Source organism: Mobula birostris, chromosome 12, assembly GCF_030028105.1.
Source record: "Mobula birostris isolate sMobBir1 chromosome 12, sMobBir1.hap1, whole genome shotgun sequence".
Lineage (NCBI taxonomy): Eukaryota > Metazoa > Chordata > Chondrichthyes > Myliobatiformes > Myliobatidae > Mobula > Mobula birostris.
Window position 1 is genome coordinate 94,000,506 of NC_092381.1, and position 16,062 is coordinate 94,016,567.

Consider the following 16,062-nt stretch of genomic DNA (forward strand, 5'->3'; position numbering starts at 1 on the left):
ATTCGTTCCCCCCCCCCCCATCCCTCCCCACTGATCTCCCTCCTGGCACTCATCCTTGTAAGCAAAACAAGTGCTACACATGCCCTTACACTTCCTCCCTCACCACCATTCAGGGCCCCAGACAGTCCTTCCAGGTGAGACGACACTTCACCTGTGAGTCGGCTGGGGTGATATACTGCGTCTGGTGCTCCCGATGTGGCCTTCTATATATTGGCGAGACCCGACGCAGACTGGGAAATCGTTTTGCTGAACACCTACGCTCTGTCCGCCAGAGAAAGCAGGATCTCCCAGTGGCCACACATTTTAATTCCGCATCCCATTCTCATTCTGATATGTCTATCCACGGCCTCCTCTACTGTAAAGATGAAGCCACACTCAGGTTGGAAGAACAACACCTTATATTCCGTCTGGCTAGCCTGCAACCTGATGGCATGAACATTGACTTCTCAAACTTCCATTAATGCCCCACCTCCCCCTTGTACCCCATCCGTTATTTATTTATATACACACATTCTTTCTCTCTCTCTCCTTTTTCTCCCTCTGTCCCTCTGACTATACCACTTGCCCATCCTCTGTGTTTTTTCCCCCCTCCTCCTTTTCCTTCTCCCTGGGCCTGCTGTCCCATGATCCTCTCATATTCCTTTTGCCAATCAACTGTCCAGCTCTTGGCTCCATCCCGCCCCCTCCTGTCTTCTCCTATCATTTTGGATCTCCCCCTCCCCCTCCCACTTTCAAATCTCTTACTAGCTCTTCCTTCAGTTAGTCCTGACGAAGGGTCTCGACCCGAAACATCGACTGTACCTCTTCCAAGAGATGCTGCCTGGCCTGCTGCATTCACCAGCAACTTTGATGTGTGTTGCAATGTACCAAAAGCTCTCTTTATGACCCTATCTACCTGTGACACCACTTTTAGGGAACGTTGTATCTGTATTCCCAGATCCCTCTGTTCTACTGCACTCCTCAGTGCCTTACCATTTGCCCTGTATGTTCTACCTTGGTTTGTCCTTCCAAAGTGCAATACCTCACACTTGTCTGTATTAAACTCCATCTGCCATTTTTCAGCCTATTTTTCCAGTTGTTCCAAATCCCTCTGCAAGCTTTGAAAACCTTCCTCACTGTCCAGTACACCTCCAATCTTTGTATCATCAGCAGTTTACCACATTGTCTTCCAGATCATTGATATAGATGACAAATAACAATCGACCCAGCACTGATCCCTGTGGCACACCATTAGTCTCAGGCCTCCACTCTGAGAAGCAATCCTCTACTACCACTCTTTGGCTTCTTCCATTCAGCCAAATTACCATCTCTCCATGTATACCTAGTGACTGAATTTTCCTAACTAACCTCCCATGCGGGACCTTGTCAAAGGCCTTACTGAAGTCCATGTAGACAACATCCACTGCCTTCCCTTCAACCACTTTCCTGGTAACCTCCTCGAAAAACTCCAATAGATTGGTCAAACATGACCTACCATGCACAAAGTGATGTTGACTATCCCTAATAAGTCCCTGTCTATCCAAATGCTTGTAGATTCTGTCTCTCAGTACTCCCTCCAATAACTTACCCACTACTGACGTCAAACTTACCGGCCTATAATTTCCCGAATTACTTTTCGATCCTTTTTTAAACAATGGAACAACATGAGCCGTTCTCTAATCCTGCGGCACCTCACCCGTAGACACCGACATTTTAAATATATCTGCCAGGGCCCCTGCAATTTCAACACTAGTCTGCTTCGAGGTCCGAGGGAACACCCTGTCAGGTCCTGGGGATTTATCCACTTTAATTTGCCTCAAGATAGTAAGCACCTCCTTCTTTTCAATCTGTACAGTTTCCATGATCTCACTACTTGTTTCCATTAATTCCATAGACTTCATGCCAATTTCCTTAGTAAATACAGATGCAAAAAACCCATTTAAGATCTCCCCCATTTCTTTTGGTTCCGCACGTAGCCAACCACTCTGATCTTCAAGAGGACCAATTTTATCCCTTACAATCCTTTTACTCTTCATATACCTGTAAAAACTCTTTGGATTATCCTTCATTTTGACTGCCAAGGCAACCTCATGTCTCCTTTTAGCCCTCCTGATTTCCTTCTTAAATATTTTCTTGCACTTCTTATACTCCTCAAGCACCTTATTTACTCCCTGTTTCCTATACATATCACAGAACTTTCTCTTCTTCTTTATCAGAGTTCCAATATCCCTTGAGAACCAACGTTCCTTATTCCTATTCACTTTGCGTTTAATCCTGACAGGAACATACAAGCTCTGCACTCTCAAAATTTCTCCTTTGAAGGCTTCTCGCTTACCGATCACATCCTTGCCAGAGAACAACCTGTCCCAATCCACGCTTTTTAGATTCTTTCTCATTTCTTCAAATTTGGCCTTCTTCCAGTTTAGAACCTCAACCCTAGGACCAGTTCTATCTTTATCCATGATCAAGTTGAAACTAATGGTGTTATGATCACTGGAACTGAAGTGCTCCCCTGCACACACTTTCGTCACTTGTCCTAACTCGTTTCCTAATAGGAGATCTAATATCGCATCCCCTCTAGTTGGTACCTCTATATATTGATTTAGAAAACTTTTCTGAACACATTTTACAAACTCTAACCCATCTAGACCCCGCACAGTATGGGAGTCCCAATCAATATGTGGAAAATAAAAGTCCCCTACCACCACAACTTTATGTTTCCTGCAGTTGTCTGCTATCACTCTGCAGATTTGCTCCTCCAATTCTTGTTGACTATTGGGTGGTCTATAATACAACCCCACTAAATGTGGCTATACCTTTCCTGTTTCTCAGCTCCACCCATAAGGACTCTGTAGACAAGCCCTCTAATCTGTCCTGCCTGAGCACTGCTATAACATTTTCCCTGACAAGCAATGCTACCCCCCCACCTTTCATTCCTCTGCCTCTATCACATCTGAAACATCGGAACCCTGGAATATTAGGCTGCCAGTCCTGCCCCTCCTGTAGCCAAGTTTCACTAATTGCTATAACGTCTTAATTCCGCATATCAATCCATGCCCTCAACTCGTCCGCCTTCTCCGCAATACGCCTAGCATTGAATCCTTTTGGTCCTCTTGAAGATCAGAGTGGTCGGCTATGTGCGGAACCAAAAGAAATGGGGGAGATTTTAAATGGGTTTTTTGCATCTGTATTTACTAAGGAAACTGGCATGAAGTCTATGGAATTAAGGCTGTGGTAGGAAACTTTGTCACGTGGTGTGAGCAGAATTATCTGCAGCTTAATGTGAAAAAGACTGAGGAGTTGGTGGTAGACCTGAGGAGAGCTAAGGTACCGGTGACCCCTGTTTCCATCCAGGGGGTCAGTGTGGACATGGTGGAGGATTACAAATACCTGGGGATACCAATTGACAATAAACTGGACTGGTCAAAGAACACTGAGGCTGTCTACAGTAAGGGTCAGAGCCAGACTGAGGTCCTTTAACATCTGCCGGACGATGCTGAGGATGTTCTACAAGTCTGTGGTGGCCAGTGCTATCATGTTTGCTGTTGTGTGCTGGGGCAGCAGGCTGAGGGTAGCAGACACCAACAGAATCAACAAACTCGTTCGTAAGGCCAGTGATGTTGTGGAGATGGAATTGGACTCTCTGACGGTGGTGTCTGAAAAGAGGATGCTGTCTAAGTTGCATGCTATCTTGGTCAATGTCTCCCATCCACTACATAATGTACTGGTTGGGCACAGGAGTACATTCAGCCAGAGACTCATTCCACCAAGATGCAGCACAGAGCGTCATAGGATGTCATTCCTGCAGGTGGCCATCAAACTTTACAACTCCTCCCTTGGAGGGCCAGACACCCTGAGCCAATAGGCTGGTCCTGGACTTATTTCATAATTTACTGGCATAATTTACATATTACTATTTAACTATTTATGGTTTTATTACTATGTATTATTTGTGGAGCAAATGTAAAGAAAAGCATTTTCCCCCGGGATCAATGAAGTATGACTATGACTATGAAATATATACACCTCAGAAGATTTTTACCACCACTCACAACCTTTCTATTTGCGGCTTTGCTTGAACTTTTAACATCATTTATTTTCACCTCAGTCCCACTGTCAGCTCTGGCACTCTAGTTCCCATCCCCTTGCATATCTAGTGTAAAGCCTCCCTAATAGCACTAACAAACTTCCCTGAAAGGATATTGGTCCCCTTGTAGTTCAAGTGTAACCCGTCTCTCTTGTACAGGTCCCACCTGCTCCAGAAGTGGTCCCAATGATCCTGAAATCTGAAATCCTGCCCCCTGTTTATTTATGTTTTTTATTATTATTTAATTATTTATGGTGCAACTGTAACAAAAAACCATTTCCCCTGGGATCAATAAAGTATGACTATGACTATGACTGTACCAGTTCCTCAGCCACGTGTTCATCCTCCAGATCATCCTATTCTTATCCTCACTGGCACTTAGCACAGGTAGCAATCCTAGGATTACCACCCTTGAGGTCCTGCTTTTCAACTTCCTACCAAGCTCTCTATACTCACTGTCCAGGACCTCCTCACTCTTCTTTGCTATGTCACTGGTACCGATGTGCACCACGACATCTGGTTGATCACCCTCCCACTTCAGAATGTCATGCAAGTAATCAGAAACATCCTTGACCCTGGCACCCGGGAGGCAACAAACCATCTTGGATTCTCCGTCACGACTACAGAACCTCCTATCTGCACCTCTAACTATCGAGTCCCCTATCACTACCGCTGTCCTCTTTATCCACCCTCCCTTCTGCACTGCAGAGCCAGACTCAGTGCCAGAGATCCGGCTACTGCAGCTTGTCCCAGGTAAGTCATCCCCCGCAACAGTATCCAATGCGGTATACTTGTTGTTGAGGGGAATGGCCACAGGGGAACCCTGCTCTGCCTGCCCTTTCCTCTTCCCTCACCTGACAGTGACCCAATTTCCTGCGCTCTGTTCCTTTGGCGTAACTACCTCCCTGTAGTCATAGTCATACTTTATTAATCCCGGGGGAAATTGGTTTTTGTTACAGTTGCTCCATAAATAATAAATAGTAATAGAACCATAAATAGTTAAATAGTAATATGTAAATTATGCCAGTAAATTATGAAATAAGTCCAGGATCAGCCTATTGGCTCAGGATGTCTGACCCTCCAAGGGAGGAGTTGTAAAGGTTGATGGCCACAGGCAGGAATGACTTCCTATGATGCTCAGTGCTGCATCTCGGTGGAATGAGTCTCTGGCTGAATGTACTCCTGTGCCCAACCAGTACATTATGTAGTGGATGGGAGACATTGACCAAGATGGCATGCAACTTAGACAGCATCCTCTTTTCAGACACCACCATGAGAGAGTCCAGTTCCATCCCCACAACATCACTGGCCTTACGAATGAGTTTGTTGATTCTATTGGTGTCTGCCACCCTCAGTCTGCTGCTCCAGAACACAACAGCAAACATGATCGCACTGGCCACCACAGACTCGTAGAACATCCTCAGCAACGTCCGGCAGATGTCAAAGGACCTCAGTCTCCTCAGGAAATAGAGACAGCTCTGACCCTTCTTGTAGACAGCCTCAGTGTTCTTTGACCAGTCCAGTTTATTGTCAATTGGTATCCCCAGGTATTTGTAATCCTCCACCATGTCCACACTGACCCCCTGGATGGAAACAGGGGTCACCGATACCTTAGCTCTCCTCAGGTCTACCACCAGCTCCTTAGTCTTTTTCACATTAAGCTGCAGATAATTCTGCTCACACCATGTGACAAAGTTTCCTACTGTATCCCTGTACTCAGCCTCATCTTCCTTGCTGATGCATCCAACTATGGCAGAGTCATCCGAAAACTTCTGAAGATGACAAGACTCCGTGCAGTAGTGGAAGTCCGAGGTGTAAATAGTGAAGAGAAAGGGAGACAAGACAGTCCCCTGTGGAGCCCCAGTGCTGCTGATCCCTCTGTCGGACACACAGTGTTGCAAGCACGCGTACTGTGGTCTGCCAGTCATGTAGTCAAGAATCCATGATACCAGGGAAGCATCCACCTGCATGGCTGTCAGCTTCTCCCCCAGCAGAGCAGGGCGGATGGTGTTGAACGCACTGGAGAAGTCAAAAAACATGACCCTCACAGTGCTCGCTGGCTTGTTCAGGTGGGCGTAGACACGGTTCAGCAGGAAGACGATGGCATCCTCAACTCCTAGTCGGGGCTGGTAGGCGAACTGGAGGGGATCTAAGTGTGGCCTGACCATAGGCCGGAGCAGCTCCAGAACAAGTGTCTCCAGGGTCTTCATGATGTGGGAGGTCAATGCCACCGGTCTGTAGTCATTGAGGCCGCTGGGGTGCAGCGTCTTCGGCACAGGGACGAGGCAGGACGTCTTCCACAATACAGGAACCCTCCGGAGCCTCAGGCTCAGGTTGAAAACATGGCGAAGTACTCCACATAGCTGAGGGGCACAGGCTTTGAGCACCCTGGTACTGACACCATCCGGTCCTGCAGCCTTGCTTGGGTTGAGACGTTTCAGCTGTCTTCTCACCTGTAGAGCTGTGAAGCCCACCGTGATGGTTTCGTGTGGGGAAGTGGTATAGTCATGAGAGCAGGGTGGGGGACTGTGAGGAGGAGTAGGAGGGGAGAGTGGAATATGTGTTGGTTGGGGGCTGACAACAGATGGCTCATGTGTGGGATGGGCAGGGGCCACACTGTCAAATCTGTTAAAGAACAGGTTAAGTTCCTTGGCCCTGTCCACACTGCCTTCCGCTCCTCTGTTGCTAGTTTGCCGGAACCCAGTGATGGTCCTCATCCCCCTCCAGACCTCTGTCATGCTGTTCTGCTGGAGTTTCCACTCAAGCTTCCTCCTGTACCTGTCTTTAGCCTTTATTGCTAAAAGGTCACTCTTTATTGCCCTCAGCTACTCCCTATTTCCATCTCTAAATGCCCTCTTTTTAGCGTTCAGGATGTCCTTAATGTTCTTTGTCACCCATGGCTTGTTTTTTGAATAACAAGGACAGTTCTTGTTGGAACATTGCTGTCCACACAGAAGTTGGTGTAATCAGTGATGCTGTCTGTGAGCCCATCAATATCCTCTCCATGTGGCTCACAGAGTGCCTTCCAGTCTGTCACCTCAAAACAACCCTGGAGCACCTCATAAGCCTCCTTCGACCATTTTCTCACTGTCCTCGAGGTTGCAGGTTTACTTTTCACCAGAGGTACGTAGCAGGGTTTTAGATGCACCAGGTTGTGATCTGACCTTCCCAGTGGGGGGAGGGGAGAGGAGCTATATGCATCCTTAACGTTAGTATACATCAAATCCAGAGTCCTCTCCCCTCTGGTTGTACAGATCACATACTGTGTGAAGTTGGGCAGTGTTCTAGCCATGGTAACCTGGTTGAAGTCACCGGAGATGGTAATGAGGGCACTCGGGTGCTGGGTTTGTAGTCCGGCTATGACGGTGTAAATGATGTTACCTGCTGACGTCGGGTTGGCAGAGGGAGCGATGTACACAACAACCACAATTGCATGTGAGATTTCCCTTGGCAAATAATATGGCCGGATAGTAGCTACTATCTATAATCTCCCCATTCTTCTGAATGATCCAGAGGTCATCCAGCTCCTGCTCCAGTTCCCTAACGCAGTTTGTTATTAGCTGCAGCTGGATGCACTTCTTGCAGATGTCGTTGTCAGGGACACCGGAGGGCTCCCTGACTTCCCACATCCTGCAAGAGGAGCATTCCAAAATCCTGCCTGGCATTCTCTCTACTCCAGCAATCTGGACAAAAAACTTACCGGAACCTACCCTGGCCTCTGCCTGTTCTCACCGAAGCCTGTTGAGCCAAAGCCGTCCCACTCTGCTCCCTCTCACTCCACTGCCTGCTCACAATGCTGCCTGCTGTATATGGTGGTCTCTTTTTAAACCTTGGCGCCGTATGTCATGCGCCTGCGCAGTGCAGACCCTTCTCCCCGAGCAGTGTTTAAAAAAAAAAAGACTTTTTCTACCTGATTTCTTCACTCCCTTCTCAGCTGCTTGCTTCGACTGAAACAAGAACCGTTGAAAATTCCTCTTTTTAAACCTTGGTGCGCTACGTCATGCACCTGCGCAGTGCAGACCCTTCTCCCAATGTTGAATGCAGTTTGCTACCTCATCTTGAATGCCAAGGGACTGAACCTTTTTGATCATCCTCCCATGCAGGATTTTGTCAAAGGTCTTGCTAAAGTCCATGTAGACAATATTTACAGCTTTTCCTTCATCAACTTTCTTGGTAACCTGGAAAATCTCTATAGTTTGGCTTGACATGACCTACCATGCACCAACCCATTTTGACTGGGCCTAATCAGTCCCTGTCTATCTAAATACTTATTTATTCAGTCCTTAAAAGACCTTCCAATAACTTACTGACATTAGGCTCACTGTCCCAAAATTTCCCAGTTTATTCTTCGAGCCTTTCTAAAACAACGGAACAACATTTAGCAACAACAGAACAACATTTAAATACCCCCCCAATGCTTCGACATCTCACCCGTGGCTAAGGATGTTTTAAATGCCTCAGCAAGGGCTCCCATATTTTCTGTGTTAGCTTCCCACATCGTCCGAAGGGACTCCTTGTCAGGCCCTGGGGATTTATGCACCCAAATTTGCCTCAAGACAGCAAGTGCCTCCTCCTCTGTAATCCATATACAGTCCATGACCTCACTGCTGTTTTGCCTCATTTTTATAGACTCTGTGTCTGTTTCCCAAGTAAATACAGATGCAAAAAATCCATTTAAGATCTCTTTCATCTCTTTTGGCTCCATGCATGGAGCTCTTGTGGACCTTGCTGATCTTCAAAGGGACCAGTATTGATCCTTGTCATTCTTCTGCTCTTAACATATCTGTAGACTCTTTCGGGATTCTGCTTCACCTTGTCTGCTAAAGCAACGTCATGCCTTCTTTTAGCCCTCCGTCTTAAATATTCTCATGAATTTCTTCTATTCTTCAGTATCTCATTTGTTCCGTGCTGCCTATACCTGCTATGCACTTTTTTTTTCTTAACCAGGGCCTCAATATCTCCCAAAAGCAAAGGCCCCTAAGCCTGTTATCCTTGCCTTTTATTGTGACAGGAAAATACAAGATCTATACACTTAAAAGTTTGCTTTTGAAGGCCTCCCACTAACCAAGCTTGCCTGTGCCAGGAAACACCTCCACACTTGCCAGAGCCATTCTGATACCATCAAAATTGGCTTTTATCCAATATACATTCTCAACCCGAAGACCAGACTATCCTTCTTCATAATGATTTTGAAATCTCCATACATCTTGAAATTTGCCAGTCTGTACTAACTGGGACGTGACATCCAGGAAATTGTGGAAACAGCTGCATAAAGAATTGTTGAAGCCCAGGTTTTGAATACTTCAAGTTATTCGCTATATATTCTCAAAATTAATTGCTTTTCCCATTGTTGGTTACATGCTGATTGTTCCAGAGTTGGAGATAAAAATGATCTCTTTGGCTAAACCACATAATTTTCCATCCTAATTATTATTACTCATGGAATAATGAAATATTGGAGTTAGATTTTATTTCTGATATGTAGCATTATAAAATCCAAGTGCATGAATATAAATGCAAACATTATGATTGCCAGCATAATAGGCTACAGCAGCTGTTGTAGTCAGATAACCCCCCTCTTTTGCCTTGTGCATGAAGCAATGATTCTGTTGCCAGTTTGCATAACCCCCACCTCTTTTCAGTAGAAGTTGAAGCAACCTTGCTGTTTTTCCAGAGATGTCCAGATTCCATGATCTGCAGCTCAAATTCAAAGCTTCTCATTAGCCAAGAATTGGGTAAAAATCAATTAGAACCCTCTCCATTTACAAGGGTACCTTCTGTGCACTCAGTGAATTTGAAACTTGAGCAATGTTTCATGCAGCTTCTGCAAACCACATTCCATCTACCACCAAGGATGGGGTATGTATCTGTCTCATGAGACATTGTTGCTGTTCCATTCTTTATTGTTAAGAGGACAAAATTAGTGTCATTCATTCATTCACTTGCCATTCTGATTGGGCCCAAAGTTATGGTTCCTTTATTTTTACAAGGTCCAATTCTTGAAACTCCCAACCCATCACCATTGTGGTTGATGTGAAAATGAGATTCAGATTTTGTATACCTAGGCCCATCCAGCAGAAAGGAAGGTTGTGCAATGTTTTCATTAAAATTAGACTTGCACCTTGAGGTGAAATAGTCTGTCAAGCCAATGAAGAATGGGTAAATAAAGGAAAAAATTGTCAGTACTGCATGTAGCTTGTGAAGAAGTAAATTGACAGTGTAAGAAGCTGATGAAGAACTGGGAGAAGTGATGATGCAAACCCAAATGATTTGGAAGTGAATTTCAGGATTTTCAGTGTAGATTATTCTACTATCAGTGTTGCAGTTAAGGGAGAGGAGATGGGAGTTGAAACAGCAAGATTATGAAAATTGATGGCAGTTATTGCTTTCACAGGTGGGTGTTTTGAGTTCTTGGGTCAATTGATGCAGATTAAAGATATTTATGTTAATGTCCTGATATGAAATTGTACAGGATTAAAAGTACAGTTGTCCCTTGGTATCCACGGGGGATTGGTTTCAGGACCTCCTGCGGATAGCAAATCCGCGGATGCTCAAGTCCCTTATATAAAATGGTGTAGTATTTGCATATAACCTACGCACATCCTCCCGTATACTTTAAATCATCTTGCGATTACTTAAATACCTAATACAATGTAAATGCTATGTAAATAGTTGTTATACTGTATTGTTTAGGGAATAATGACAAGAAAAAAAGTCTGGCAACACACATCAAAGTTGCTGGTGAACGCAGCAGGCCAGGCAGCATCTCTAGGAAGAGGTACAGTCGACGTTTCAGGGAAGGGTCTCGGCCTGAAACGTCGACTGTACCTCTTCCTAGAGATGCTGCCTGGCCTGCTGCATTCACCAGCAACTTTGATGTGTGTTGCTTGAATTTCCAGCATCTGCAGAATTCCTGTTGTTTATGTTTTTAAGAAAAAGTCTGTATATGTTCAGTACAGACGCAACCATCGTAGCTCTTCTGGGAACGCTAATGCTGCCCCGGCATTAGCTGATACCGATTCTCCCGTGATCTTTAAGTTCTTGAGGCTGTAGCGCTTTACATAGCTAGCCAGCCATCCCTTACTAGCCTTAAACACCTTCCTCTTGCTCACAACACAAGTAGCGAACGATGCTCAAACAAAAGTGCTCGAGAGAGACTGAGGATCTATGAAATGGCGGGAGGCTACGGGAGGGTATGCCTACACATCACTTCATTTGCGTGGATTCAGCGTAGTGCTCGGCAAATACAAGTTTTGCTTTTCGGAACTTTCTGGAATTTTTTTTTCGAATATTTTCGATCCGCAGTTGGTTGAATCAGTGGATGCAGAACCCGTGGATACGGAGGGCCAACTGTATATTAAACATTTGAATAAATGGTGTGTTGGAGTAGAGCTTGAGAGATCAGAGAGGAGATGATGTAAAGTTTTGTTCAAGTTGTGATGGTCGGTTTCAGCAAGAAGGGGAATGGATCTGAAAGTTGTCATATACAGTCTTGAAAATTAGACTGCGATATTATTAATGTTGAGGTGTTAGGATTATACTTGCGCTCTAACTGATTAGGAAAGTTACTGAAGTTATGTAAGTGGAAGAAAATACAGTTTGTGTTAAGACCATACCTCTGGAGCCAACTTTGTGTTAAAGATATTTATTGCCTTCTGTTTTATTTTTGTTATACATTTTAATGTAGTGACAGTTTTACTTGAAGTGATGTCGGGAGCAATTGGATCCACCTGTTGATGGTATGCCAAGTGTTTGAGCAGTTTAGATTGGTACTTTGAAAAATGCTGATCATTATTTTTCTGTTGACTAATTTGGCTAGTCTTGTACAGTATGAATTGCCAAGAGAAACGAATATTTTCTTGCATGTTTCTCCCTTCTTATGCGAATCCATAAGATGGTAATGACTTTAGTGATTTCTAAAGTGTTAGAGAAACATGTCTTATGGTTTGATATGAAGAAACTGGCCATATGTAGGGCAAAAGAACTGTAAGCACAGGAATGTGTTTGGCCGTTGTCGCCACTAGACACCAAAGTGTCCAACATGTGTTGTCAATTGCCAAAATATAGGCAGTGGTTTTCAAAATTGCCTCTGCAAGTCTGAATTTAATTGCAGTTCTTAAAAAGCAATTTGATTTAAATTTCTTTTTATTTCTGTGTGTGTGTTTAAAATAATAAAAAAACGTTAAAGCTACATTATGTGTACCAAGAGTTTGATATAAGAGATTTAAAGTTGAAAGTGTTAAGATTAATGAACAGGGATAAGTTGTTTACTTGCATTTGATCATGAAATGAAATGATTTAACTTCTCAAAATTCTGCTTTGATACCAAATTTGTAAAACCTTTTATTTTAATAACTCATTTTTGCACAAATAATTAAAAACACAATTTTTTTTTTGTTTCAGTAAATGTTCCTTCAAATGTATCAAAGCAGAAGCCAATTCAACCAAAGCCCATCTTTATTCCGGCATTACCAGTTTCACAGCCAAGTCCAGGGCTAACTGGGAAAACCATTATAATTAAACCAGTTCAAACAGTCATGTCCATTCAAAAACAGAAGCCAATTAGAATCTGTCCTGCTCCTACTGGTGAGTATATCCTGATTTTTATTTTTCCTGAAGATTACTTTTTGTGTTAATTATTTAGAACAAGAGTATGACTTCTGGAAATATGATCTTCTCTGGAGCATGGCCACATTCATGCTGTAGAGCTCATGGTGCTGCTATTGCCAAATCAATCTGCCCAGGAAGCCTCGAGTCATCATGAACATAAAGGCTGAGTCTAAGCATATTGAGCCTAATACCAAGCATACTGAAATCCAAAGACAGTTTGAATATGATATCAGAATATACTTCAATGCAATACAATACAGCCACTTCTTCTGAGTGAGAAGCTGCAAAGAATGGACGTAGACAAATCCACCATCTGGATTACTGATGACCTGACAGATAGACCCCAGTTGGTATGACTGGGCAGTCCTTTGTCTGAGATGGTGGTGAGTGGCACTGGAGCACTACAAGGGCCTGTCCTGTTTCCGTTTCTGTTCACACTGTACACCCCAGACTTTCAGTACAAATCTGAGTCTTGTCACTTGCAGAAGTTCTCTGACTACGGTGGTTGGGTGTATCAGAGATGGCAGAAGTTGGAGTACAGAGGACTGGTGGACAAGTTTGTAGAGTGGTGTGGGAGGAATCATTTGCTCCTGAATGTGGCCAAAAGCAGGGAGATGGTGATTGATTTTAGGAGGAAGAGGACTGTGATGAGACCTGTATACATTCTGCAAGAAGAAGTTGAGGTAGTGGAGGAGTCCCAATGAGAAGGCATGCAATACTGGATCTGCTATTAGGGAATGAGATAGAAGTTTGTGTAGGAGAACATTTTGCATCTAGTGACCACAATGCCATTGGTTCAAAGTAAACATGCAAAAAGGTAGGTCCATGGGTTGAGATTCTAAATCAGAGAAAGGCCAATTTTGATGGAATCAGAAATGATTTGGCACGTGTGCTTTAGGACAGTTTTCTGGCAAAGGTGTAAAAGTGGGAGGCTTTCGAAAATGAAATTTTGAGAGTACAAAGCTTTGTGCCTGTCAGAATAAAAAGTAAAGATAATAAGTGTAGGGAACCTTCAAGAGATATTCAGGCCCTGGTTAAGAGAAAAAAGGAAGAAAGTATAGGAAAGTAGGAACAAATGAGGTGCTTATGGAGTACAAGAAATGCAAGAGAATGCTTAAAGAAAGCAGGAAGTCTAAAAGAAGGCATGAAGTTGCCTTAGCAGACAAAGTTAAGGAGAATCTGAAGGGATTCTGTAGATACAGTGCCTATAAAATGTATTCACTCCCCTCCTCCCAGAAGCTTTCATGTTTTATTGTTTTACAACATGAATCACAGTCGATTTAATTTGTTTTTTTTGACACTGATCAACTCTACAAATCTCTACAAAGTGATCTAAATTAATAACAAATATAAAACAGAAAATATTTAATTGCTGCATAAGTATTCATCCCCTTTATTAGGGCACACCAAATCATCACTGGTGCAGCAAGTTGGTTGTAGAAGTCATGGAATTAGTTAAATAGAGCTCACCTGTGTGCAAGGTGTTTCATTTGATTGTAGTAAAAATATACCTGTACCTGGAAGGTCCAACTGCTGGTGAGTCAGTATCCTGGCAAAAACTATACCATGAAGACAAAAGAACACTCCAAGCAACTCCACGAAAAAGTTTTTGTAAAGCACGAGTCAGGATGGATACAAGAAAATTTCCAAGCACTGAATATCTCTTGGAGTACAATTAAGTCACTCATTAAGAAATGGAAAGAATATGGCACAGCTCTAAATCTAGCTAGAGCAGGCCGTACTCAAAAACTGAGTGACTGTGCAAGAAGGGGACTAGTGAGGGAGGCCACCCAGAGATGTATGACAACTGTGGAGGAGTTACAGGCTTCAGTGGCTGAGATGGGAGAGACTGCACATACAACAACTGTTGCCTGAGTACTTCACTGGTCCCAACTTTATGGGAGAGCGGTGAAGAAAAAGCCACTTTTGAGAAAAAACTCACTTGAATTCTTGGCTAGTTTGCCAGAAGGCATGTGGGAGACAATGGAGTCAACTGGAAGAAGGTTCTATGGTCTGAAGAAACCAAAATTGAGCTTCTTTGGCCATCGGACTAAACACTATGTTTGATGTAACACTGCACATCATCAAAAATGAATCATCTCTACTGTGAAACTTGTTGGCTGCATCATGTTGTGGGGATGCTTCACTGCAGCAGGCCCTGGAAGCCTTGTGAAATTAGTGGGTAAAATGAATGCAGCAAAATACAGGAAAATCTTGGAGGAAAACTTGATGCAGTCTGCAAGAGAACTGCAACTTGGGAGAAGATTTGTTTTCCAGCAAGACAATGACCCCAAGCATAAAGCCAAAGCTACACAGGAGCGGCTTAAAAACAACAAAGTTAATGTTCTGGAGAGGCCAGATCAGAATCCAGATTGAGAATTTGTGGCTGGATTTGAAAAGGGCTGTTCACTCATGATCCTCATGCAATCTGACAGAGCTTGAGCAGTTTTGTAAAGAAAAATGGGGAAAAGTTTCAGTGTCTAGATGTGCAAAGTTGAGGGAGACCTATCCACACATACTCAAGGCTGTAATTGCTGCCAAAGGTGCATCTACTAAATACTTAATTGAAGGGAGTGAGTAATTATGCAGTCAATTATTTTGTTTTCAATGATTATAATAAATTTTGATCCCTTTGTGGAGATCTGTTTTCAGTTTGACACAAAAGTGTCTGTTTTTTGATTGGTGTCAACAAAAAAGCCAAATTAAATCCACTGTGATTCAGTGTTGTAAAACAATAAAACTTGCAAAGGGGGTGAATACTTTTTTATAGGCACTGTATGTTAAGAGCAAAAGGATTGCAAGGGACTAAATTGGTCCTCTGGTAGACCAGAATGGTAATCTATGTGGAGCCAAAACAGATGGGGAGATTTTAAGTACATTCTTTCCATTGCTATTTCCTTTGGGAGATGGATACAGAGTCTATACAAGTGAGGCAAAGCGGCATTAGCTTCATGGATCCTGTACAGATTACAGAGGAGGAGGTGTTTGCTGCCCTGAGGCAAATCAGGATGGATAAATCCCCGGGGCCTGACTGGCTAGGTGTTTCCTTGGACCCTACTGCTGGGGCCCTCACAGAGATATTTTCAAACATCTTTAGCAATAAGGGAGGTACCAGAGCATTGGAGGATAGCGGACGTTGTTCTGCTGTTCTAGAAAGGTTCCAAATATAAACCAAGAAATTATAGGCCGGTGAGTCTGACATCAGTAATGGGAAAGTTATTGGAAGGTATTCTAAGAGACCGTATATATAAGTATTTGGATAGACCTGGACTGATTAAAGGTACCTCAGCATGGCTTTGTGCATGGTAGCTCATATCTAACCAATCTCATAGAGTTTTTCGAGGAAGTTATCAGGAAAGTGAATTAAGACAAGGCAGTGGATGTTG

At 43.5% G+C, this 16,062-nt stretch overlaps 1 protein-coding gene across 3 annotated transcripts in view; it reads left to right on the forward strand.

Moving 5' to 3' along the window:
* The window catches only part of atf6 (activating transcription factor 6), a 420,957-nt gene that overhangs the window by 88,536 nt on the left and 316,359 nt on the right, over positions 1 to 16,062 (forward strand). For all 3 annotated transcript variants that reach the window (XM_072274311.1, XM_072274312.1, XM_072274313.1), the window contains exon 6: positions 12,470 to 12,652. In XM_072274311.1, the coding sequence (XP_072130412.1) occupies positions 12,470 to 12,652 (183 nt within the window). The remainder of the gene's footprint in view (positions 1 to 12,469; positions 12,653 to 16,062) is intronic.